This window comes from Nylanderia fulva, unplaced genomic scaffold (genome assembly GCF_048542155.1).
Source record: "Nylanderia fulva isolate GAGA-0341 unplaced genomic scaffold, ASM4854215v1 Scaffold2, whole genome shotgun sequence".
In the NCBI taxonomy this organism is placed as follows: Eukaryota; Metazoa; Arthropoda; class Insecta; order Hymenoptera; family Formicidae; genus Nylanderia; species Nylanderia fulva.
In genome coordinates, this window is record NW_028190263.1 from 8,290,008 (window position 1) to 8,317,792 (window position 27,785).

The 27,785-nt window shown below is 37.0% G+C and overlaps 3 protein-coding genes and 1 long non-coding RNA gene across 9 annotated transcripts in view; 2 read left to right on the top strand and 2 right to left on the bottom strand.

Annotated features, from left to right (window-relative positions):
• Positions 1-81: 81 nt before the first annotated feature.
• bchs (WD repeat and FYVE domain containing 3 bchs) lies at positions 82-21,208 on the top strand. 6 transcript variants are annotated; one of them, XM_029310561.2, is made up of 47 exons: positions 82-208; positions 1,537-1,773; positions 1,931-2,176; positions 2,270-2,428; positions 2,515-2,707; positions 2,817-3,003; positions 3,107-3,288; positions 3,368-3,719; positions 3,804-3,925; positions 4,012-4,295; positions 4,378-4,644; positions 4,729-5,019; positions 5,096-5,469; positions 5,578-5,867; positions 6,014-6,229; positions 6,305-6,477; positions 6,565-6,793; positions 6,879-7,015; positions 7,122-7,305; positions 7,393-7,664; positions 7,807-8,036; positions 8,114-8,281; positions 8,376-8,584; positions 8,705-8,880; positions 8,980-9,128; positions 9,233-9,431; positions 9,555-9,912; positions 9,994-10,198; positions 10,316-10,736; positions 10,832-11,041; positions 11,154-11,342; positions 11,438-11,731; positions 11,810-12,045; positions 12,129-12,384; positions 12,467-12,678; positions 12,771-12,903; positions 12,997-13,150; positions 13,236-13,470; positions 13,587-13,810; positions 13,890-14,143; positions 14,419-14,646; positions 14,770-14,961; positions 15,104-15,278; positions 15,362-15,608; positions 15,678-15,932; positions 16,360-16,557; positions 16,679-21,208. In XM_029310561.2, exons 2-47 carry the CDS (start codon positions 1,549-1,551, stop codon positions 16,794-16,796), a joined length of 10,308 nt encoding a protein of 3,435 aa, XP_029166394.1. In that variant the 5' UTR covers positions 82-208; positions 1,537-1,548; the 3' UTR covers positions 16,797-21,208. The 6 variants fall into 6 exon arrangements, with proteins under 6 accessions (XP_029166394.1, XP_029166397.1, XP_085338299.1 ...); XM_029310564.2 differs by lacking the exon at positions 82-208 and adding an exon at positions 358-653; XM_085482173.1 differs by lacking the exon at positions 82-208 and adding an exon at positions 358-653 and having other exon boundaries at positions 9,558-9,912.
• LOC146723439 (uncharacterized) lies at positions 11,563-14,630 on the bottom strand. The gene is made up of 4 exons (XR_014924583.1): positions 12,764-14,630; positions 12,494-12,661; positions 12,104-12,392; positions 11,563-11,999 (listed from the first exon to the last, which is right to left on the bottom strand). It is a non-coding gene; the product is annotated as an uncharacterized LOC146723439 (long non-coding RNA).
• The window catches only part of LOC114937126 (uncharacterized), a 32,033-nt gene continuing 22,213 nt past the window's right edge, over positions 17,966-27,785 (bottom strand). The window contains exons 9-10 of the mRNA XM_085482180.1: positions 23,022-27,267; positions 17,966-22,949 (exon numbers count right to left, since the gene is read on the bottom strand). Of these exons, the coding sequence (XP_085338306.1) occupies positions 27,034-27,267 (234 nt within the window). The 3' untranslated portion in view covers positions 17,966-22,949; positions 23,022-27,033. The remainder of the gene's footprint in view (positions 22,950-23,021; positions 27,268-27,785) is intronic.
• Positions 21,637-25,082, top strand: LOC114937124 (uncharacterized). Its single transcript, XM_029310530.2, has one exon. The coding sequence runs from the start codon at positions 22,238-22,240 to the stop codon at positions 23,966-23,968; it is 1,731 nt and encodes a 576-aa protein (XP_029166363.1). The 5' UTR covers positions 21,637-22,237; the 3' UTR covers positions 23,969-25,082.

Here is a 27,785-nt window from a genome sequence, read left to right on the forward strand (position 1 = left end):
AAAAAGCCCGCCCTCCTGCGGACCGATCGCACAACAGGAGTCACGTGACCGCTTATCGACGTATCACGTTAGCCGTGTAGGTCGAGCGACTGTCAAATATACGAAGATGGCTGCCGCCACTGAAATATTAAAGTCTCTCCCGCCGTGAGAATCGACGTGAATTGCCGACAGAAAATGTAGAATTTTTCAAGCCGGAGACGCGTGCCAGGTAAATTTCGACCACGCTGTCGCGCTCATCAAAAGCTCCCGACGATGATCCCGTGATTCGGATGACGGCGATTCGTGGGCGGATTCACGACGTGTGTGTGTGTGTCACGTATGTGTCACACATGTGTATACGTGTGTATATATACACATCCGCGTCGCGGTATGTGACATCTCGTCGGTCTGACGTTTCGCGGACGGACGGACGTAAATATTGAGCCGGATGCTCGACGGATACTCGGCGATGTCATCGATCTGCATGCCCTGACTCCGCCGAGCCGGGATCGTCGTCGACGAATGCCGCCCGACTCGATGCCGGGGCCGTCGTCGGTTTTTCCGCGAAGCCGTCGTGCCATTTTCACCGATATGTTAACACTCGCGATGTCAGCACGACGAATGCTCGAGCGTATTTGCTGAACGGTGTCGTACGGTTGTTACTTTTTACGCATGTAAAGCATATTTTACTTTTATTTCTCTTTTGCGTGTTTGTGTGTGTCTGTCTGTCTGTCTGTATGTATCACCTCTTATCAATTCCAAATATTAAATTTGGATCGAACGTATATCTTTTTATAAGCGTCAACTGTGTGTGTATATGTGTGCTTCGTTTTGCGTCGTTCCTTTTGGGCGCATTGACTTTTTCGTCAATTCGTTAAAATAGCTTACTCGTATTGATCAGAACTTTGTATTGATCAGCTGGAGTTTCAAGTTCATATTATTATTTTTGTCACTTTACAAATTTTCTCATATATATATATATATATATATGTATATATATATATATATATATATATATATATATATATATATATATATATATATATCAGATATGTACGAGTTATTTTTAATTATTTTATAATTCTTTTTTGTGTTTTTCTTGGCGCATAGTAACTTTGATATCGTTTAAAAATAACGTCTTGCTAAAAGAGCATGTATATTTTTTTGTTATAATTATATATGCCACAAATTTATCTTATATTGTGATCGGACCAAGAAAATATTCTACATCCTGAAATGTTGAGGATAAGAAACATTAGACAGAGTCATTGGAGGATAAACTGAAGGGGAACTTTTTTTCAGAAAGTGAAATTGGATTTACTTTTAATTATTTTCATAATTCTTTTTGTTTTTCTTGGCGCACAGTAGTTTTGACATTGTTTAAAAATAATATCTTGCTAAAAGAACATGTATATTTTTTGTTACAATTATATATGCCACAAGTTTATCTTATGTTGTAATTGAACCAAGAAAATATTTCGCCTTCTGAAATGTTGAGGATAAGAAACATCAAACAGAGTTATCGGAAGATAAACTGAGGAGGAACTTTTTTTTCAGCAAATTTCAAGAATGAACATAATGCGTAAATTACGAGGGGGTGCCGGCGTTGGAGGTATGGGTTCGAGTGGTACTGGTGGTTTGGACGATAGCGCTGGAGGCACAAATCCTCAGCACACTGCTCTGGGGCTTATGCACCTGAAGAAACTGTTTTCCGAATATACTCATCCACCACATCCCCTTTCCGATGCTGAACGTGATGATAAATTGTATAATATGTTGCCATTATTTTGCAAGGTAAAGTATATTTATATATAAGTAGAAATAAATGTTTTAATATGTGAGAATTGTTTTGCAATATTAAAATTAATCTTAAATAATGTTACTACACCTACTACTCTTTTTTATTGTATTATTTTTATTATAACTATAAAAAGCATTTGTGTGCTTTAAGGTATTTGGATCTAGTCCATCGGGAGATATGAATGAAAAGTTCTGGGATATTTTGGCATTCACGCAACAAGTATCAAGACTTATGGTATCTGAAATCAGGAGAAGAGCAAGCAACCAGAGCACTGAGACAGCAAGTTGTGCCATTGTCAAGTTTTTAGAAATTGAGAATAGCGAAGAATCGAGTAATGGCTGGATGCTGTTGTCCGCATTGAATTTGTTGGCGGCAGGCGATACCTCTCTAATACAAGTAAATTGAATTTCTCAGTTGATTATATATTTTATATTTAATATATATTTTATATAAAAGAGTTTGTTTTGTATTGTTAAATTTATTTTATAGGCCATGACTGCTGCCTCAGTTCCATCAACTCTGGTAAAATGTTTATATCTGTTCTTTGATCTACCTGAAATGAACGAAGAAGATGCTGATATTACAGATGCAAATAGTGAATTTACTCCTAGAGAACGTAGGATATTATTACAAAAAATATTTGTTCAGGTGATTTTCACATTCTAGAACAATTGTATATTGAATCATTTATTATTTGTTGATTAATTGATTCTTTTTCACAAACATACTTACAGTTGTTGGTGAGATTATGCAGTCACCCCTATCCTGCAGAAGAACTCGCCCGTAAGGACGATCTTACCTTACTGTTCTCAGCAATAACCAGTTGGTGTCCACAGTACAATATTATGTGGCGTAAAAGTGCCGCCGAAGTTTTGATGACGCTGTCTCGACATGGTCTTACACAAAATGTAGTAGCTTATATTCATAGTAAGTTCAACATTTTATTTTAAATTACTAATAACTTGTCAAATTTTTGATAACACGTAAAGATTATTTGTTTGATATTTTTTAAATTTGTTATTAATTTATCTTACAGATAAAGGATGCATAGCACTTTGTATCGATAATATGCAACGTGTACCTGAGCTGGCACCATTAGAGGTTGTAGAAATGTTTGTAACAGTGTTCTGTTTTCTAAAAGATTCCAGCGAGGTTTCTCAAACATTGCTAGATGACTTTCGTGCTTGTCAGGGCTATATCTTTTTATCCGAGTTTCTCTTAAAGTAAGTAAATATCATAAGTAGATATACGAAATATCGATGATAATGAAAAATGTGTAATATAATTAATATAATTTAAAAAAAAAAAACAAATTTCCATGTATAGACATGCGCCGTCAAGATTAGAGCAAGATAGTAGAGCGGAAGCGCAAGACGCTATCCGAAATTTGGTACTAATGTTAGCATCTTTAACAATGTGTGGTCATACAGAGCTGAAACCAAGTCAAGCTAGTATGGGATCCCTATTTCAAATGCTCGGCTTTACCTTACCCCAACCTAGTAACAGAGGTAATTTTATAGAGAATAAAATGCTGTATATACTCAATGAGAAAATATACAACAGTTATATTTTACATTTGTATTGCAGGAGGAAGTGTCCGAAACATTCAAGCGTTCCAAGTATTACAATCTGTATTTATAAAATCTAATTCGCCACTTTTATGTTGCACTATATTGGATGCGATATCCAGTGTATATCATAGCGACAATGCGAATTATTTTATTCTCGAGGGACAAAATACCTTGTCTCAGTTTGCAGAGAAAATTCATTTGAAGAATCTAGAGATACAAGAAAAATTCTTTCAGCTATTGGAATTTATAGTTTTCCAACTTAATTTTGTTCCGTGTAAAGAACTCATCTCCCTATCCATCTTATTGAAAACGAACAATTCAATCTCTTGCAGTATCATGTGTATGGAGACTCTCCTCAATATACTCAGGTAATTCTCGAAAAACGCTATTCTTATCTCAAAATATATGAGTATAAGGACTTGCATAATTTTAAATATAACTTCCCTTTTTAGACACAATACTATATTTAAAGACGTTTATAGAGAAGTTGGTATGTTGGAGGTTTTTGTGACTTGTCTTCATCGATATGCAACATTACTCAAGGATAAGCAAGCTGCGATCGATCAAGGATTAGGTAATTTTTGTCAAAGAGATCGTTTAAATATTGACATCATAAGTCTGTATGTACAAGTTTCGACAAAATTCGATAAATTGTTTTAGAATACACGATATGTCCCGAGGATGAACGGTTGGGTGCCTTAGTAATGGAGGCTTTAACAACGTTATTAGCGAGTAACGTTCAAAATGCGAATGTCTTTAGAGAATGCGGGGGCGCACGTTGCGCCCACAATCTAGTGCCCTACGTAGATTGCCGATATCAAGCACTCGGTATCGTTAGAGAATTGATACTAAGCGCGGGTGGTGACGACGACATGGCTACGCTATTGGGAGTTATGCATTCGGCACCTCCTAACGCCTTGATTCTAAAGACGCATATATTAAAAGTGAGTCTCGCGTATATTTATATTCTATACTTGATTATAAATTCGTAAAGAGCTATTAACGATTTGTAATATTGTTTTCCAGTCATTGCTAGCCTGTTTACGAGAGTCGCATAGAACTAGAACGGTTTTCCGAAAAGTCGGAGGCTTCGTTTACGTAATGTCTGTTCTGGTATCCCTGGAGGGTCAATTAGGTTCGCAAAGATCGGAAAAGAGTGAACCCTGCAACGATATCGTGCAGAGGACTATGCAGGACGAAAGCCAATTGCTAACATTGTTGCATGTAGTGTTTCATACTATAAGTACGGCGATGCGATTCGAGCCAGCGAATGCGAAATTTTTCCATCACGAGGTGAATAAATTGAAGGCATATCATTAGTAATTGTATAATTTATCGTATAAAAATTACCAATTAAATAATATTAATTTTGCGCAGATCTGCCAATCAAGTTTGTGTGATACTTTACGTCTTCTCGGTTGTTTTTCGACTCAAACGAAAATCACCGAGATGGATATGATACCGACTGTGAATTATCATAACATGCTAGTGTCGTTATTTACTGGGAGTGTATTGGAACCGGTATTTCCAGATGATATGCCAAAAACATTGGGATACGCGTGTTTACTATTACGTTTGCTGTATGACGTAGCGCTTGACTCCTTCGACAAACCAAATTTAGCTAATGTAGGCATAAGATCTCCGAGTCATAAACAAAATAGCGTGGAGGTATAATTCTTTATTAATCAATTTTAATTTTGTTATATTAATTAAAGTGGTAACTCTATCTTGCGTCATTTTTCAGCAACAGAGATCATTTGATTCTCCCGGAAGTAGCAAGAGATGTATTATAAATTCTTTAAACCTAAGCCCACCCACACCCGAGCCGATTGTAGTTCATCCCGGTATAGTGGTGGGAATGCTTCACTTACTCCCATCTATATCCGAATCATCTAATCCACAAATGGCGCTGGCATTACAATTGTACGTGGCGGAGATCATCAAGAGTTTGGTACGATCGGAAAGAAATCAGCAGGTCATGTGCGAAGCTGGTATGGCCGGAGAATTGTTATCCGTGGGTAGAATCGCTTTACAGGACGAGACACATCCGCTTCATCAACCTCTGCAATACATCATAGAGAGACTAGCCGCGCAATCGCTCGAACCGAGAGATTTACGGTAATAAGAAAGAAAATATTATTTACAAGAAAAAATAGAAAAAAGAAGCTGGGAGATATTTAATATTTAAACTGTCTCCATTTATAATTCACAATTTAATTCTTCCAGAGAGTTTTTACGTTTGGGTGATCCGTTATGTTGCATTTCACTGAACAATATCGATCATAGCAAACCCAGGGGAGGACCGGTTCCTTTAACGCGAATCAAGACATTAGTATCGATGACAACACCCAAGGACTTTAGAGCTCACGGTTCGTGCACTTTGCCGCCTTTCGTGGAATTGGATATGAGCGCCGAGGGATTCGCGTGTTTGTACTTGCCGAGTGTCGCTCCGCAAAGCACGACACCTCCTACGGTTGTCTCTGCGGACAATAGTGTATTGGGAGGAATTGGATCAGGTACACGACATATTTTAATTATAATTATTATATTTGCAATTTATTTTCAATGTTATATAATGGTCGATATTGCGAGTTGAATAGAATAATAAATGTAACGATAGTGTCGAATAACGGTTTCTATATTATGAAAAATTATTTTTTAGGCGATAGATTATTCCCACCACAGACCGGCTTAACGTATAGCACATGGATATGCGTTGACAAATTTAGTGATCCTAGAACCGATCCTCATTGCGTGAGATTACTCACCTTGGTGCGCATCCCACAATCTGCAAGAGACTTAATTTGCCTGACTGCTGTTCTTAGTGCTAGAGATAAGGCCATTATTGTTTCCACTCAGGAGACTCCCATTCCGCAAAGTAAGTGTATAAGCGTGATACTCTTTGAAAACATATAGTGTTATTAAAATTAAGCGACATAATGCGCACTCTTAGATACAGGTGAATGGGAACCCGAAGGAACGGGTGAATGCGGCGCTCGAGTCTGGTGTCCTGATTTACTTCACGAGGGACAGTGGCATCACATAGCTATTGTGTTAAATCGCGCGGTTCTTAAAAATTCAAGTTTTTCATTATACTTAGACGGTCAGCATATCCATAGTCAAAAGGTAAATTTCATTGAGATTAATTTTCTAAATCTATTAATCACACAATTTTCTAATCTCGCGCATAATGTAATATCTCTATATTTTTAGCTTCATTACATCACGCAAGTTCCTGGTGGTGGAGCTGCCAACTTGACTGTGGCTTCTCCGGTTTACGGCTACATCGGTACGCCGCCCTGTTGGCGCAGATATTCCAGATTGACGTGGAAACAAGGACCGTGTCACTTAGTGGAGGAAGTTTTTAATTCTCAAAACATTGCCACTTTGTTTAAACTAGGACCGCATTACATGGGAAGCCTGCAAGCTCCGCAATTGAGTGGTACAGAATATGCTATGACGATTTTTCTTATTAAAACAATTTTATAAATGATAAATATTAACATTATACGTTATTGTGTATACAGGTCCTGAACCTCTAGCACCTCTCGTGGCTGAGGAAAAGGTTGTGTTTGGGTTGAATGCAAAAGCCATGTCGCAATTGACTTTAGCTAAAATTAGAAAAGTATACAGCCGAGCTGATAATAAATCAATCGCCAAACAAGTATGAATATCTCTTAATTTTTTGTTTTTATTAATGATAAAGAATGAAAAAGCAAAATTTATAACTAAATAATTTTATATTAATTTGATTACTTTGCATTTGTCAGCTTGGTATGTCATCTCATGAGAACGCCACACCTATCAGGGTTCTCCATAATTCTGCGGGACATCTCAGCGGTCCAGCTAGAGCATTAGGTGGTGTAGTTGTTGGTTACCTTGGTGTTCGTGTATTTAGTCCTAAACCAGTAGCTACTATGATTGATAATGTAGGAGGATGTTCAGTGTTATTAGGTACGAATTGCAAATCAACTAACAATGCCTATATGTATTGTAATAATGAGAGATGGAACTAAAAATATCTTTAAATCTGTTTAAAAGGTTTAATAGCTATGGCCCAAGATGTAGAATCTTTGTACGCAGCTGTAAAGGCATTAGTTTGCGTAGTGAGATCCAATCAAGCGGCCCAACAAGAAATGGATCGTAGAAGAGGATATCAGACTCTAGCTATGTTATTAAGAAGAAAATGTCCTCTCTTAAACAGTCATATATTGCACTTGACATTTAGTCTTGTGGGTACGGTCGATAGCGGTAGAGAAACTAGTGCGATTCCTAATGTCACAGCGTTTCAGGATCTCTTATGTGACTTACAAGTAAGTCTAGAAAAGTTAATTATTTAATATGTAGAGTTGTCTTATGTCATTATGTCGAATCAGTAAACAAGAGAAACCTTTAATTAGACAACTCTGATTTAACGAATTAATTACTATGATAAATTGTACTTTGGTTTGATAGGTCTGGCACGAAGCACCCGGGGAATTACTGAGATCTCTTCTCGAACATCTGTACGAATTAATAGCAGAGTCCAGTGAAAAGCGAACTAATCTGCGATTAATGAGAGATTTGCAATTAGTACATAAATTATTGCATATTTTGAGTGATGTGAAACTAGGCAGCACCAGACAAGTCCTTTTAGCGCTTCTTAGTATATTATTGAGTCAACCACGACAGGCTGATCTACTATGGTTAGTCTTATCATTTATTTATATAATATTATAAATACACACATTTATATTCATTTTCAATTTTAATTTTTATTCAGGTTTGGGCAATTTATTGTAGCAACCTTACCACAATGTTCTGAAAAACACTTAGTGCTTAGAGAAGGAGAAGGAAACAGAGATGGGGAAGGAGAGAGTATACTTTTACGTAATCGTTGTTTACAGCTCTTACACTCATTGTTGTTTAACGGATCCAAAATTAATGTAAAGTTAGTAAAATTATACGAATATTTATATATGTTAACACGTGTGTCAAAAATATATACATATATGAAATATAATTGTGATTGTACTAATTTACAGTATGTGCGAAGAAGTAGCCAAAGTTCTGGGCCTAGATTGGGTACTATTGTTCCTCCAATCTGATCTTCATAGTACCACAGTTGTCTGGGGGTTACGTATACTCGTGGCAGTATGTTCAGTGCAATCAATCTTGCAAAAATTCAAAGAGGGTACAAGCAATGGTGGTTGGCTGCGACATACTGATCACAATAAAATGGCACTAGCACTCGGTACATATATTAACAATTCCTTTGTGCTTTGTTATATTTTACAGATATTATTTGTGTATTAATCTATTTATAAAAAATATATATTTATAGTGTCTATATAATCTGTATTAATTATAACAGGTTGTCACCAACAAATGTCTACTGGTGAGATTAAGCCATCTGGACTTCACGTACCAGGATTTCAGCATCTGGGCTGGTTACTTCCACAACATATCGATCTTGTTCCAGAACTTTATTTTCTCTTTATTGCTCTTATGATGGGGCAACCTGTGAAATTGTTACCTACGGATTCCAAGGTAAACAATAGAATTAATTGCGCGTCTTTTTTATATTAAAATGGTTAATATATGAAGAACAGCAATTTTATAATATGTATTGTTACGATTACACATTAGCTCGATTTGGATAATGTTTGGAACTTTATGTTCGGAGTCCCGGCAAATCACACGTTATCGTCTTTTACTAGCAGAATTAATCTTTGTCCTGAAGCGATGGTCACGTTATTAGCTATGGTGCGAACAATGTTGAATAGTCACTCGAGCAAGTGAGTTAATGTGTTATATATAATGAAGAATATTTTTTAAAATTTATAGATATATTTATTTATATATAATTACACACATTATAATAAATTAATCTTTTTCACAGCCCGGAAGTATTACCAGCATGGTTAAATGATTATCCGGTGACAATAATACAATTCTTGTTCTTCCTTTATCGCAACTTCACCGACTTTATGCAGGTCTTTATGTCCGCGGAAGTTTTGGGTGCCTTAGCCGGGACCTTGTTTCCGAAACCCGTCAGTTCTAGTCAGGATAGCAGCGGTGCTAGTACCCCAGCTGACGAGGTAATTATTATTTATTTTTTTTTTTTTTTTAAGATGCTTTCAATTTTACGTAAAATTACATAAAGTAATCTTTACGTTAAAATTGACCGAAACATATTAATATTGATAAATACATTATTGTAGCAGGAACCGGTATTAGTGAGATCACCGTCGAAAGACGTAGGACTGACGAATCACCCCGCGAAGAAGTTCGTGATGGACTTTTTTAAAGTTATTGTCGTCGATTCGCTCTCACTGCCGGTGACGGCCAAGTCACCGGCGATAGATCTCGTCCTGGAAGCGTGGCCGGAACATGCATCAACGGGACAGCAAATGCGTTATCAGACAGAGGTGTTGTCGATATTGATGGAACATCTGTTGGCCGCAGATGTATTGATCGGGGAACAGGCCGCGTTGCCCGTCGTTCCTGGAGGATCAGCCAACAATATAACTAACAATGTTTGTTACGTGGCAGCCAGAATAGTTGACAAATTATGGCAAGGTAAATATAGTCTCTCTAATTGTTGACGCGCGGTGTGTATTAATTAAGATTAATAAAAATGATTCGATTTGTGTCTCAAAGGTGCTCTGACAAAAGATCCGCATGAAGTATTCGATTTTATTGTAAAACTAATCGGCCAAGCAAAAAGGCGTCCTGGCGCAGTCAGCATGGAGGGCCTTCATCACTGCCTGAATAGGACAATTTTATTCTTACTGTCACGTGCGACTGATTCCATTGCTGATCAAATGGCTGTATTGGAGGCATTGCATAAGCTTACTACTCATAGGTATGCGTACACATTTGTACGATGATGTTGCATTTTGGATAATATATATGTATGTTTAAAATTCTAAAATAGAGCAAAGTTATATATATATAATCACGTAAAAACTTTTATTCTCAGATTATTGGTGTTTGGCGCTGGCAATCACGAATTAGAATTTATCGGCTGTTTGACATATTGTCTGTTGCAACTGACAGCTGATATAAAGATTATGTTGGACACTAACATGAAAACAACATGGCATGTTAATCCTCAAGTGGAATCCAGCGATGATAGACTGACGTCTCATCAGGGACATAACTTGATGGCTGTCGCGGCGACAAGAGTTTGGGAGGAACTTTACGTGTGTAAGAAACCAGCCATAGAGGAAGTTTTTAAAGTGACTCTACCGGCACCTGTGAGCAATGAACGCGCACCGGAATTGTCGGTCGTGAGAGAACAAGTTCACGAGGCCGCATCCAAGCTTTGGCTAAACTACGTAGTTTCGGAAAGAAGAGCCACGTACAGAGCTCCCTGGGAACTTCACAATCAGATCCAGTCGGTATGTAAAAATTCAGTATGCTAAATATAAGTGGATACTAATTACTCTAAAAAGGAATTGCACGTATATATTTGGAAATTTATATAAAATTGCAGAAAATTCAAAAGGTGACAGGAGGATTGACGAGATTGGCGAGCCGGACAAAGGTGCGAAAGGAAGAATCTGTGCGCGTAAGACTTAGATTACATCAAAGCACGGTTGCTCAGTGGACGGAGCAACATGTTGCCTTAGTCAGAGAGCTCGCTGCGGTGAGGCGTTTGCAACATCAACAAACGAATCTGCACACTCAGCGTTATGTGTATCAAGTAAGACATTATCTATTTCTGTTTAGTAATTTTACTCTTCTACTGCAATATATAGCGTTATTTATTTAAATTGAGATTAAAAAATATTCTAAAAAATTAATTTATTTTGTAGGAATGGCTGCAAACCGAGACGGAACTGACTAGAGAACGCGGTCTTTGGGGACCTCCGATACCCACTAGCCTTGACAAATGGATGTTGGATATGACGGAAGGACCGTGTAGAATGCGAAAGAAGATGATGAAGAATGAACTCTTTTACATACATTATCCATATCGGCCTGAATTAGAGCATCCTGATAATGTGAGTTTACACAAGATATGCATTAGAAATATAACAAAATTTAAACATAAGCGCGTGTTTACCGTAATACATTGATCTCTATTATCTACATTTAGAAACAGCTAAAGTACAAAGTAGCATCGAGTATGGATAGTAAGGAGTACTATCTGAAGCAGCTCGGTAATTCATCGGGAATGTTTGAACGTGAACGAGATCCCGTTATAGACGACACACCGTTAAACGTTAATGAAGCTTCTACAGAGAGCGAACCACCGATGGTTCCGTGCACGCTAGAACGTCACGCCAGTGAACCGGATGAAGCGCCCGAGGATAACGAACAGGAGGAAGAAAACAATCAAGCTGTTCCGGACAATCAGACGTTGTTACGTCTCCTCGAGGAACATGAAAAGGTTTCTGTCTCATACAATCGATATGATGCTCGATCACATTTCTTTCTTTTTCATCATACTTTTATTTACATGTTTCAGATAAGCCACATGTTTAGGTGCGCAAGAATACAAGGTTTGGACACGACCGAGGGTCTTCTCTTATTCGGAAAGGAACATTTCTATGTGATCGACGGATTTACGTTGCTGAAGTCTAGAGAGATAAGGGATATAGAAAGTTTGCCAGATGCGTACGAACCCATTTTGCCATCGCCGGGATCTCCCAGAAGATCTAGAGCGATGAGACAGTGTTCTAAGTTTAATTACGAAGATATCAGGTATATATATTAAAGATACAAATTTATCTCTTTTTTTGCATAACATTTGAATCAGTACCTGAACAATTTTGCGTTATCCACAGGGAAGTACACAAGAGACGATACCTGTTGCAACCCATGGCGCTGGAAGTGTTCAGCGGAGATGGTAGAAACTATTTACTAGCATTCCCACGAAAGGTCAGGAACAAGGTCTATCAAAGATTCATGACATTCGCTACCGCGATAGCCGACAGCGCTCAGCAATCCGTAGCCGGCCAAAGGCGAACGGCGAATGTCGAACAGGCCACTGGCTTACTCTCGAATCTTATAGGAGAAACATCGGTCACTCAAAGATGGGTGGTTAGTATCTGCATAACAAATGCGAGAAAAATGTTAAAATATGTACTTCTTGTTAAGTATCGATGTATTTTCATGCGTATAGAGAGGAGAAATATCGAACTTTCAATACCTGATGCATCTGAATACGTTGGCGGGTCGTAGTTACAACGATCTTATGCAATATCCAATATTTCCGTGGATCCTGGCTGATTATGACAGCGAGGAGCTCGATCTTACGGATTCATCGACGTTTCGAGATTTTGGTAAACCTATGGGCGCGCAAAGTCCCGAACGATTGCTGCAATTTAAGAAAAGGTATAGAAAAATTATATATTTACATGTAACGATATACATAATGGGAATATTTATCATGTTTAAATGATAATTATTGTTTTACAACCTCCCAGATACAAGGAATGGGATGATCCGCACGGAGAGACTCCTCCTTATCATTACGGCACGCATTATTCATCGGCGATGATAGTATGCTCCTATCTGGTGAGAATGGAACCATTCACACAACATTTTCTCAGATTACAGGTTTGTACGGAAGATTTGCAGGAGCATATGATAGCTCTATTTCTAACATATTCTTGTTCTAACATGTATGAATAATTGAAAATGTTCTCGTAGGGTGGGCATTTCGATTTAGCCGATAGAATGTTCAATAGTGTAAAGGAGGCATGGTTGTCAGCTTCCAAACATAATATGGCAGACGTGAAGGAACTTATTCCGGAATTTTTTTATCTCCCGGAATTTCTTAACAATTCGAATCACTTTGATTTAGGTCAGTTAAGAGCGTTTTATTGAGCGTAGTTCCTTATTTTTGTTTCTTTATTGTATTTATATCATGGTGTTATATTTTCTCGCAGGCTCTAAACAAAGCGGTGTTCAACTTGGCGATATCGTTCTTCCACCTTGGGCGAAGCAGGATCCTCGCGAATTTATCCGTGTACATAGACTCGCGTTAGAATGTGATTATGTCTCGCAGCATCTTCATCAGTGGATCGATTTAATATTCGGATGCAAGCAAAATGGTCCTGCGGCCGTCGAAGCTGTCAATGTGTTCCATCACTTGTTCTACGAAGGCAACGTTGACATTTACAAGTAAATTTATGATTTGCAGTTATAATTTTCAAGATATCGATAGCGTTTATCTATTGTGTCATTTATCTGGAGTAAAAACTTTTCAATTAAAAAAATTGCTTATCTTTTAATTGTAGCATCGACGATCCGTTGAAGAAGAACGCGACTATCGGTTTCATCAATAATTTCGGCCAAATACCTAAGCAGCTATTCAAGAAGCCGCATCCGGCGAAGAAAATGACGCAAAGAACTAGTGTGATCGATCCTGGACCGATCACTCCTGGATTAAGTATCACCACATCTGACAAATTGTTCTTCCATAATCTCGATAATCTGAAGCCTTCTTTGCAGCCCATTAAAGGTTCGCATCTCCGAATTTTTCGTTAATAAAAGCTGTGTAAAGTTTTGTCTTTTAAAAATAAAATTTGTATCGTTTACAGAATTAAAGGGTCCTGTGGGACAGATATTGCACGTCGATAAAGCCGTGTTGGCGGTGGAACAAAACAAGACACTTATTCCTCCCTCTTACAACAAATATGTGGCATGGGGATTCGCTGATCATTCTCTCAGAATAGGGAATTACGACAGCGATAAAGCAATCTTTGTCGGCGAGGCTCTGATGCAAAGCAGCGGAGAGATAGTGGCGTGCGTTTGTCCGTCTTCCAAATTAATAGTTACCGCTGGCACCAGTTCTGTAAGTCTTCCAGAAGAGAGAAATTGTTACGCGAACACGAAAATAGCTCTGAATAACAATTTTCTCGCGACAATCTATAACGAGTTTTTCGGATCAAAATTATAATACTAGAGTCTATCAGCTGTTGTTCTTTAAAAACTTAGAAAAAAGCGATTCTTTATTAAGAAGATGGAAAAAGAGGGTAAAAACTTGTTATTCAAAACTTTTTTTGTCTTATTTTTTTAAACTTTAGTTATTAACTCTAGTAGACATATTAAACATGTATATTTGTCTAGGTTGTAACTGTCTGGGAATATGCCAAGCGACAACTTTCTATAAAGCAGTGCCTGTACGGACATACCGATGCAGTCACGTGTTTATCGTCCAGTCCCGCGTACAACGTTATCGTGTCCGGATCGCGAGATGGTACAGCGATTATATGGGATTTATCCCGATGCTTGTTTGTGCGTCAGCTTCGAGGACATGCTGGACCAGTCGCTGCAGTTGCCATAAATGAATTAACGGTATTTATATAAGATATACATTTTATGTATATAAATTATATATAAGATATATATATACAAAAAATAGTCAAATAGAATTAAATGTTTTATCTATTCTCATATAAAATATTTATACATAAATAGGGAGACATAGCTACATGCGCGGCTACGTGGTTACACGTATGGAGTATCAACGGGGAAGAGTTGGCGAGCGTTAATACGTGTGTCGGTCGCGCCGACAGGATGCAACAGATATTATGCGTCGCTTTCAGTCAAACCCATGAATGGGATTCACAGAATGTTATTATGACCGGCTCCACCGATGGTGTTGCTCGGGTAAGATAGATGTGTCTTTTTCTACAATGCTTTAGGTATTTGAATATAGAATAGTAGATTATTTTAGGTGCATATATACATATTTAGCGAAATTTAATGAAAAATATTTGTGGTATTAATAGACAGGCCTGTGTTTTTGCAGATGTGGTCGATGGATTACGTGCAAGTACCCGCGGAAGAAGAGAAGCCCGAAGAAGTGACGGCTGCCGAAAAAGAAAAGAACGAGAAACAAAGTACCGAGGAAAACCAAACTGAAACAACAATAAAAAGAGTTAAAGAATTGGTTAAACAAATGAGTATATCCGCCGAGGGATCCGGTAAGTGATACGTTATATGTATAATAAATTACAAGTTGTTTAAACAAAATTGTTTCTAATAAATTTTGACTTTCTTTATTAAGGTATACTTATGAAGAGCGGTTCTGAGAGTAGTCTCTCCGAGACGGAAAATGCCAAAGAGGCTTCCAGACTTCACGAGGAAAAGGAAGAGTGCTCTGATAACGAATCGAGCAACGGCTCTAGTAATAAACCCTCGCCTCAGAGTAATCACGCATCTTTAGTCGTATTGCGTCGGAAGAGTCGTGGAAATCCGATGTTTAGAAAGAGCGAAGGCGGTGGACGTGCCGATAGTGAGGGCACGCAGACTAGGTAATTGAATCTCAAGATAAGTGAATACAAGTTGGTATAAATTTTACGTGATTGTAAAATTTTTCGCAGCGAGTCTACCAGCAACCCAGGAGATTCGGAAGGAGCGTTGAGAGCTAGCAAGAGCGACACCAGCTTGACCGACAGCTTCGTGATGGTTACCGAGGCTGATACAAAACCGCGAAAGATCAATCCGCAAAATATCCTGCGAGACGGCTTCAAATGGCAAAGACAATTGGTATTTCGCAGTAAATTAACGATGCATACCGCCTATGATCGTAAGGACAATGCAGAACCGGCGTCTATCACAGCTTTAGCAGTATCAAGGTATTTGCAAAGTGTTACATTTATATTAGATAAATCTTATAATTGAATCTAAAGGATTTCTATTACCTTCTTATGTATCACTTTGTTATAAAAGTTTGTTCTTCTCTTGAACTGACTGCACTAGAAGTCTCTCTCAAAATTATCTTTTAATATAGATCTTTTTCAATAGAGTTCAGAATTATCTTTTTTACTTCACATTGGAAGGATAATTTAGCTCGTTCAGCTGAAAAGAACAGTTCTAAGTATACATAAATTCAGAAACTATTCATAAAATTCGAAAAAATATTTATAAACTTAAAATTAATACGACGTTTGAATTTAGCATACAACTATATCAGTTTGAGTATATATTTATGATCTGTTGATCTGCGATTATATGAGAATAAATTATCGATTACCGTTCGTCTCATTGTGTTTCGATTCATAGGGATCATAGAACAGTGTACGTGGGTGACACACGTGGCAGAGTGTTTTCATGGAGCGTGTGCGAGCAACCCGGACGCACGGTCGCCGATCATTGGCTGAAGGACGAGGGAGCGGATTCTTGCGTCGGTTGCGGCGTCCGATTCAATTTATATGAAAGAAGGCACCATTGCCGCAACTGTGGACAAGTATTCTGCTCGAGGTAAGTCTCTTAGAATAAAGTGTGATTATGTTAAAAAAAAAAAAAAAAAAAAAAAAAAAAAGAGAGAGAAAAGAAAACTGATTCGTTGATTCTTAGCCGAGTTAATTATTTCCACGTACAGATGCAGCCGATTCGAGTCGAAGATATCCAGACTTGGTATCTTAAAACCCGTTAGAGTCTGTCAGGGCTGTTATTCGTCATTACGGTCTCAGAGTAACTCCGCCGAGAGTAACACTTAATATGGTACACAGTACACATGGGAGTCTTATCTTATATATATATAAATCGTTAAATTATACAGGAAACTCTTAGCGGATTGTAAATACTTGTGTGTACCTAATAACCTTTTAGTTGAATTTCTCTGTACACGAACAACACAAAGATATGTGGCGTGTGTGTATGTATGTGCAAAAACTGAACTACGCGCAATTTACTGCATTTTTTATGGATGAGTTAGCGGCAGTCATGACTCCGTTTGCATCTGCATAAGTAAAGGTTGTTGCATTTTTTATTTCGATAACATTTTTGTTATTAAGATGACTGATTGTGAACAACAAAGTATGATTATCATATGGATCATTTGTTAGATTATACATTCCTGTCGATTGTGATTCAAATCATGCATAAAACTAATTTAATTTATATGCGAAATAAATTCCTTCAATATGTAATAAAATACTATATAATTAATATATACTTTTTAACTTTTATTTTCGACAGGTCTGTATAAAATGTATATATATTTTTTTCATTATATTTTAAAACAAATTATAGGGAAATTAAAACACGTGTTACATAAGATTGAGGGGAACATAAGATGTATTTTCCAAATTTTCCGACTTAAACTCTTGTATCTGTACTGCATATTGCATATTGTACTAATGCACGAAACACTAATGCATTATGCCAAAAAAATGATATGACGTGCAAAATTTATACTATTTCTAATCAATCCATTGGATAATGTTACCAATTATCATTAATCATGCAATATTATTTATAAAATTAAGTATATAATTTCTGTGATTTTTATTTTTTTATATTTAGCCAGAATAATTAATGGCTTTATAGACATTAACTGATTATATTATTATATCGGTATTGTTATCCTAATTATTATATTAAGTTATTAATGAAAGATATCATAACGCCATTTCACGTTATATGTTAAAATTGAATATATATGCGTGTGTGAGTGTGATTACAACTAAATTTACATTTATTTGAGATACAAAAAAAAGTTAAGATATTATTTTCTTGATATAAACTTTTTTTATTTAAATGATACGTGAGACAATTCCATGTCTTATTTTATACATTTGTTATTCCATTGTGCTAATTGTCCTCAAAGAGGATGCCGATTTGAAAAGTATCTCTTTCTGATACAATTATTTTTCTTTCAACCAGAGTACATTTGACTTTTTCTACCACATACGGTATAAATAATAGAAACACTATTTAAGGACTGTATCATGATTAACAAAAAAAAAAGGTATATTATTGCAATGTGTACTCTTGACCTTTTATCCAAAGGCATAGAAGTCATAAACTTTATAATAGACAATACCGTATCTATGTAACATCTATTATTAATTATAGGATATTTAAACAAAATTATAGGCAAAATAAACCATAGGTAAAAATTACACCAGCTAATGTCTTTAGCAGAGTGACAAATGTGGAATACAAATGATTATAAATCAATGTATCGTAATCCTTGTGTATAGAAGTAATTGTGGGATTGATTTCTCATGATGTGAGTTAAAGATCCCTATATAAAAAATTATATAGTTCACGCCATTCGACGTATTATAGTACGGGTATCTTCGAAAAGCTTAAGTTTCTTACCAAATACTAAAAAAAGCCAAATGTTAACGAGAGACAGTTGAAAAGTTTTACAAAAGAAAAAATTCCGAGGCTGATTTTCAATCGCGAAAATTCGAATAATCGATTCCACCATTCGTATTCTCTGTAACGATACATCTCCACTTCCTTAAAAGCACAAATTTTATAAAGAACATGAGTTGAAGTGAATGATACAATCACAAGTTATAGACAAATGTATTTCTACCAGATTATTTTTAACATTGCGTTAATACAAATCGATATTATATAAGCACAATGTTGTCAGGTATTCTTTGAACGAAAGTGTACACAAGAGAAAAAGTTGAAATATAGACGATACAGAGAGATGATATGATAATATATGAAAGAATATTGACACTCAAATATATGAATTGCACGCACGCGTCAAAATCATTCTCTTTCATGCATAAAAAATATCTGCGTTCCTATGCATGTCAGTTCAACTTATACATCGTCAATTATTTATATATTGTTTTCCATTCGAGTAAAAGATCTGTTGTTCTATAACTGGATTTTATAGAAAATTGGACGAAAGTGTAACTTTTGACGTATATTTTCCGAAAAATAGTTTAATATATATGTTATTATTCTTTTGAAATAATATTTATGAAAAATATTTGTTATCTTTTGAAAAAAATATACCAAAGGGATTATAAACGTTTGAACAAATTAAATATTTAAGCGAAAAATTGTGAAAAAATATATTAATTATATAACGCAGTATGTATAGTTTAAATCATAAAATATACAATGGCATTACATTTTAGGTTTAATTATAATTTCTAGTCATATATCAGATGAAGTTGTTTCTACTTGAAAAGATTTTACTTTTTATTATATTATGGCGAAGAATATTATTTATAATTATTATACAAATAGAATATATTATGCGCTGGATACCCCACATAGATTTTTGGATACGGTTTATTATATAGTTTACCAGAAGAATAAGAGTGCGATGCTCTTAAAGAACATTCTATACTGTATCGTTGTTATACTACAATGCAAATAATTTCCACGTATAATACAATATGACTTTGGTGTATGTAAAACTTTATAGTAACTTGTTATGTAGATTATTTTAACAAAAGAAATGTTATTTTTATCATTAGAATTCTAAAGATATACTTCTTTCGATATATGTGTACGATATATGTGTACGATATATGTATACGTAGTATAACAGCCATACAATTTCTCTTATAGAATGGCGATAATCGTTTCATTATACAACATGTGTATTAGCAAATTTATATATTTTCACGATATTTTTTTAAATAGCGTACAGAGAAAATTTTCATTAAAACGACATGCGACATAACTTCATTCATACTACATTATTGCTATCCACTAAAATGGATTTGATAGAATAATAAGAAAACTGTGCATTATACAGTTAGATTGCAAATTGTATATATAAAAATAGAACGAAAGAGAAGCATCTCTAAAGATATTTATTGCTTAAAAAATGTACGATAAAATAGAGAGATCATATAGAAAGAGAGTTTTATATATACATATATATGTACGCATATATGTATATGTATATATATATAAAATATATTGTAATACCTGACATATGTGACGGATGTGTGTGTGCGTGTATGTACGAATGTGTTTATGCGTGTGTATACATTTGCCACCCCTGTGCGCATAGGAATTATGTGTATACATATATATACCAATCGTATTATACATATATAAATATAGTAGCTAGAGCCGACTGTGTACCGTTAGTTGATATTCATATAACATTGTATAGTATAGATTCTGATTGGTATAAATTATATTGAATGGGCCAAAGTTGTAAAAGAAAATCGCGTCTTTATTTAACTAATGAGTGAAATATAATAATTTATTAAATGTCGGATGCGTAACTTTGGACATTGTAACTAAATTGCAAGACCACACTTTCTTTAACGCCGCGTCGTTCTTTGGTGTTGATCGAAAAAAAAAGAATTACATATTTTTAGATATAATAATAATAATAATAATTTTTCTCTCTCTGTTTTGCGTGCATCTTACTTCTTTGCTTTGTTATACAAAATCAGCGTATGCGAGTAACAGAGACTAAAACAGACACGTAAAACTAAATATATATTAACATTAAGAAAGTCAATTCAATGTCTTGCCTTTCGACGGACTTTCCTCGAGAAATGTAACTGTCTCTTTACTGAAATTTTGGATAAAAATATGAAAATTCTACAGAATTGGTACTTTCGTTTATCTCTAGAATAGTGGTCGGGATTATACTTACTGGCTCAAGTGCCGCGACACAGCAAAGAGAGAACAAACAAATTCTAAAGACAGCAAATTATTGTATTTCATTAAGCCAAATATAAGACCATAACGTATTATATAATTTATGAGATAAGTATATTCTAAATGTATGAAATAAAGTTGTATTCAAAAAAGAACATACTATTCTTGAGAATTTTTCAAATTGTAGGATATTTTTATTTTAATTTCACAGTAAAAATTAATTGCCTTCTCTTCCCCAAGTTATGAATCACGAAATGTGATAGAAATGTCATGTTTAACTTTGAAATCCCGTTTCGATCAGTCTAATGAACCGACCATATCGTTAGTCGATACTGATGCAATGTTATTAATATATTAAGTCTAATTATATATGCGATAGATGACGTTTGTTGTTTTTTCGGTGTTTACTAGTATTCTGTAATTGTTTGTGTTCTGTGTACGTGCTGGAAAGCACATAAATATCACATTGAATGTCAAGATTGTCTCGCTATTCCAGAGAAAGAATATAATATTTGACTACTTCTATTTTTTATAACATTTTACCGAAATAATAATCGTTCAACAAGGGATTTAAAATCTTGCGGATTAGAGGCATTGTTAAAATAGAAAATAATATTCTAAAACAAAATATTAATGCAGATTGGACTACCTATCAAGATAAAAAATAATATTCTTCAAACAAAATATTGATATCGATTCACTGTGAATTAATAAGATTATAGTTAGACTCTGGCTATATTATGATAATGATTTAAGGATTAACTGATTATAGTTAGACTCTGGCTATATTACGATAATGATCTAAGGATTAACTGATTATAATAAAATACAATCGATAAAAATTCGATGAATAGCACTTGTACACATCAATCTGTAATAGCGCAATACAAAAAATCTCTTCTCGATGTTTTAGATAAATCAAATTCCTTATCGATGCACCATCGGAGAATAAGCATTTATTTTTTTGAACAAATTGATCAATTTCTCGCAAAATTAATTGAAATAAAAAGAGAAAAAAATGAGAGCACAGACACGGCATATTTTTGCGACTCTCTTTTCTTTTCGTCGCTGTGTCTGAAGCGTGATGATTAGATAAGGCTCCGGTTCATAGTACGTTCGAGATGCAGACCTCATAAGAGACCGGGATGACCGAGGCCCAGGCGCAGTTAAAGCTGTGTATGCAGATTTAGCGGACGAAGTCACTTCTTCTGCGTGATCTGCTGTTCACGACACCGACGCTCTTGCATTGTGTATGTTACCCCGAATAGTTTCTTTCGCTAGTAGCGAGAATCGCATTCGCGACAATCTGTTCAAAAATATACTCGGGATAGTACGCGAGAAAAATTGATTTGTCATCAGAAAACTATCTCTTCAATCTCGTTTCATTCGTATCTTCCTATTCTTTCCTGAAATAATCAACCGGTTCAAGATCTCAAGAGGTATGAGTCCTGGGTATAAGGATTTCTACAAATCGGCTTGGCCACTTTATTCGTAAAACCTCTTTCTCTTCGAGGAAGAAGGTTTTTAAAGTGAGATCGAACAAAAGTGGAAGATGCCCGCCTGTTCGAGCGAGAATACCTCAACATTATGGTCAACCAGTCCACCGATGTCGCGAAGCAACAGTGTGTCGCCACCATTAGCACCAGGCTCACCGGTGTCCACGTCGCCGCCGCGAATGTCGTCGCCCGTGTCCATGTTGAAACGTTCAACGTCGCATATACACGTTACGACGTCCAACCCGCCGCCGGCTATCCTCTCCCGGGTGTCATCGACCTCGAGTTTGCCAACGGTGATAATCTCCCAGAGACGACAGCAGCAACGTCAACAGCAGCAGCAGCAGACGATCCATCAAGGTCGGAGCAACATCGAGCGAAATCGCGGTTTTTTTCTGTCGTGGATTCTGTCCTGGTACTTTGGTCTGCTGTCGAGCCTATTTCGGGGTGTCTTCAACGTCATCGGTTACGTGGTCTGGGCGCCTGCTCTATGGGCTTCGGCCTGGGTCTACCTGTTCTGGGTGATTCTGCAACTTCCACTCACCGCACTCAAATGGTTCATCACCGTGTTGCACACCCCGGCGTACGAAAGATCTCGCAATAAGCGGTGCGTCCTCATCAGCGGTGGTAGCACGGTGCAAGCGGTTCATCTGGCGCGGAACTTTTACAAAGCGGGCGCCCGGGTAGTGGTGTGCGAGTTCGACGGTCTGTTTGGCCTGGCCAGATTCTCCACCGCCTGTTCCAAGTTTTACACGATACCACGGCCCGGACCTAGAAACGTTGTTCAGTACATAAAAGCGTTGCGGGACATAGTTCAACGCGAAAAGGTGGCTTACTACATACCGGTAAGCGCTGCCAGTACGGCTTACTACGACGCCTTGGCGAAGCCGCATCTCGAGATCGCCGGCTGCGAGTGCTTCGTGCCCGACGCCAGCGAGGTGACCGCCCTGGACGATCCCTTGGAAATGCTGCGACGTTGTCGCCTACTAGGTCTCCCGATTCCGCAGCACTTTCTGCTGCGATCGCAGCAAGACCTGTTCGCGCTTTACGAGCGAAACGCTTTTCACACCGGCAGGTACATGATGCTGGCCGCCGGTCCCGCTGGGATGCGCGACCGAGCCAAGATTCTGTTACCACCCACCGTCCAAGAGTTGAGGAATCAGCGACAAAACGAGATCAGCGACAGGCGACCCTGGGTGGTGATCCGCGATCCTGGCGGAGATCACTTCATTACCTGCACCACGCTGAAGGAGTCGCGGATCGTGGCGAACGTGACGTGTCGCGTGGACGAGGATCGGGGCGGCCTCGTCCCCGAGGAACGTCCGGAGATCGCGCGGTGGCTTGAACGTTTCTTCGCGCGCTCCTTCGGTGGCAGAACCAACGGCCACGTGAGCTTCCGGCTGGCGGTCTCGGAGGAGACGGGCGAGCTCGTGTCCATAGGTTGTCGCGTGGGCGTGGGTCTGCCCTACGTCTGCCATACGGGGATACATCCGCGCCTGGTGTGGAAACCCTGCCGGCACTTTTCCAGGCAGAACTCGGCGGTCAGGTCATCCAGCACCCTGGACAGGCAATCGCTGTCCGACGCCGTGGCCAGCGCCCTCAAGCAACCGGTGACCGGCGATCAGACGGCGTCCCATCTCCTGGGCACAGTGCTCGACAAGAGGGAGTCTCTCTTCGTGTACTGGGATCCTCTACCATATTGCGCCTATTATCACCTCCAGTTACCTTTCAGACGCGTCGCCGGAGTCATCAGGACGCAGCATAATCCACCCCTAGCGGTGGTGCAATAGAGCTTGTTGGAACAAGCGCGACAGAAGTTCTTACTAGAGATTCCCTGTCAAGATTGCGTCTGAATCTCTGCAGATCTTTGATCGTATCTCCGAGAATAAATGAATGTGCCAAAGAAGAGAGATCCGAGGTGTTCCGTACTTACTTTTTTTGTGAGTGATTGTGCAGAGTGTGATATATTATTTATTGAAGAAGCGATATCCGTTCTTTTCCATGCTTGAAACTCATCGGTAGCAAAGAGCTACATGTTCCCTTGTTACTTTACACATCACCCTGTAACATAAATGAATATGGATCTTTAATGATTATACACGATGCATATAGAGTATGAGAAAAAAGGGAGAGAGAGAGCTTATATGTTTTTGTGTGTATGTATGTGTATTCATTTTACTTATTGATTAACAATTGTAATAATGTTATAATACAATATTTAATATCTTGCCTAGAGAACGAGAGAGAAAGAAGAGAAGAATGATCCACGAGAATCAAAAAATACTCGATAAGACACTCTTTAAAGACTCCTCAAAGATGGAAAATCGGTAATCGCGTTTGCTCCAAGATTTTAATGAAACAAGAAAGTTAAAGCGAGTTAAAAATAAAGATACAAAGGTCAAGTTCGGCTGTATCGGTTAAAAAGTCGATTCCCCGTGTCGTCTTTGCTCGATTGGGGGAAGACGTACGAAGGAACGCGAACACACGCATACAGATGACAAAAAAACATATGTACAGATCACGTGCTATCAATGCTGATTGCGTTAAACGAGAGACTTTTGCGCCGCGCAAGAAAAAAAATTACAAGATCTCGTATCGGTACATTTTTAATTCCTTACGTTCAGTTACATTTAATGACTTTCGTATCATTGATGCATATATATGTATCCGAAGTAGTTCATTCGACAAAATAGATATTTATTTATTATTTTTTTCATTCTCGATAAAAGCTTTCAAATGTTTCTTTTGGAAACTTGGGATTGAACGTATTGAAATAGCGATAGACTTAACAAGGCGATCAAGGTTCGCCCTGAATAAGTTATTTTCACCATGTAACTTTCGATTATTTTAATATAATATTAAGCATCATCAGTCATGTTTCGTTAATAAATGTTTAAAGCAACATTCATGTGTAATTAAATCATATGCAATGTATATATTTTTAATAACCCAAGCAGCAAACTGACGTAATTTTAATGTTTAGTGACATCATTCGACATCAAAATGACATACGATTGCTATCTGGGATTCCTTTGAAGAAACTATAAAGTACGTCGTCTCATATGATTCTGCGTGATGTCAATTATATAGTCTCCGCAATAATTTTGCAACTAATACATATGGATGTTTCTATTTTTTGTTGATTTATCGAATGTAAAATAGATCGATTATTAAAGTCTTGATATAAAGAAAGTTACAAAAATTAAAAATAAAAAGTTCGCATAAACAGCATTTATAATTTTTTACTATTCGTGGTATTTTCTTATAAAAAAAAAATCTAAAAGCAAAGAGAGATCCTCAAGACTTGTCAAATCTTTGAGAACCTTCCGATATACTATATCTATATATTATCAAGGGAAACAGTGATTACGTGACTTTGATCACTCGCTGGAAAGCGCATTGTTTGCTCGCGCGACGTAACGCTACGTTTTGCATACAACGAGGGTGTCCCGCGAAAGAGCTTCGCTGGTTGGTTGGTGAAACTTGTAATCTTTTCGCGACGCAATGTACACGCAAAGCTGTAAATAATGCCTCGTTTATAGATGGAAGAATGACCCGGGGGCAACACATATGCTGACGGACTTTGACAACTCGGGGTCGCCGGTTCGTGGAAAAATAGAATGAGAAGAGAGAGAGAGAGAGAGAGAGAGAGAGAGAGAGAGAGAGAGAGAGAGAGAGAGAGAGAAAGAAGAAAGACAGAAATCGAAGAGTTTGCCGGTATTATCTGTCTTCCTTCTCCTTTTTCACCTCCCTTCTCTTTCTTCTTCCAGATGTGTTGCACTCAATCGCTTTCTCTTCTTCGAGAAGATAAATATCCGCGTCAACAATCAATTTTGTCGTCAAATTAATTGGCCATCTTCGACTTTGGCTAGTATAATTATAATCGCTTGTTACGACTCCTTGTATTTGATTTAGTTTCAGCAATGAACAAATCATTTCACTTCGTTATATTCATATGATAGAGAAAAATAATTATTATATATATAATTTTTTGTATCTTTTTTTCATTTGATATATTCTTCGAACTTCTACACTTAATATATCCGGAGCTATTACGAATCCAATTAAAACAATTTTAATTTAAGACTCTTGGAAGAAAATATTGGACCGCTTTTTGGCCGTAAAAAAATTTGCGAATAGAAACATAAAAAGTAAACGGAAAACTCTGGTTTGATAAGACTCGCAAAGATACAAAAACTGTCTGGAGATTGTTTTATCGTGAATGATTCCTCCACGTGCCGCATATCGAAAATCAAACTAGCCGAGACGAAGTCGCACCAAGACCTCTAATGTTTTTCTGTAAGTCTTAAGTATCAATATGGTTACCTTTTACAAAATACAAATATTTTATTCCGACACACGATATCTCTGTTCACTCTTTTGATAAGCTTACACAAGCGGTGACGGAAATACGAGTTGTTTCTTTTTTTTTCTAAGGACGAGAGTCACGGAGAGATTTGAACAACGGAGCAATAGTGTGTAACGTAAGCTTATCATGCGATAATATTGAAATGCAGTTCCTTGACGACGGCTAGTAAAATAAATCGATATACATGCCGGTTCCCTTCTCTTAATTTTTTTTCTTACTCTCCTTCGGGAGAGACACGCGATAAAGACGTCTATCTTTCTCCTCCAGACCTACATGAGCGATTCATTCACGCAGTGAAGTTCGCCAACGCTTCTGTATCTATTTCTACTTCCTCGAGACTGACGATGAGAGTTATTCGATAATATTATGCATAATGATACATGATTTCTCCCCCCTATCTTTGATGTAATAAAATGATAATTTCGACAAAGTCGAATCTCTCGCTGTAATGAAACGTAAAAGGACCTGAAAGTCCACTAACTTAGTTTAGGCGTCGTGGAACAAGAAGTAAAGTCGTTTCCTTAGGCAATGAGCGAACCGCGTGGTTCCAGGCACGGCATTTTGTGGGAACCGATTCACCTGGTGGGATAGCGATGGTCTAGTTACCGCCAGCCGCATACTCATCCTTGCTGCCATTCGCTGGTGGCAATAATATTTTACAATCCGATGCACGACGCGTCCTTCCTTCACGTTCGAAGCTTTGCCTCTTTTCATTATTATCTAAAACCGAAAAAAGCAGAGTTCTATTACAGAAATAAGAATATCGATATATAATCGGCATTTTTATACAATATAGATTCGTCAACTCTTGTTGCAACATGCAGCATGCGATATTATTTAAAGTAATTTATAAAACAATTATATAATTATGTTATTATATATATAATTGTTATATTATCAGAACAACAGAAAACATGAGCAATTGGCAATAAAGATTTCCCTCTCTTACTTCGATTTGTCAGAAAAGTTTCCGCAGTTAGTAATTTCTCATTTCCTACAGCAGACATCTCTCAAATTGTCCTCGTGATTACATTATCACAATTAATCATTGAGAGAAATGAATAAGCATATTGCATATATTTATATGAATATATAAGAGAAATATACAGAGGAATTAACAATAAAAAATACAATAAAAAATATTAATAAATTAATTTAAACATTATTATCTCTCCACAGGCTAATAATAGTTTAATAATTAATTTTTAATTGTATATTATTTTTTATTATCTTTTTTA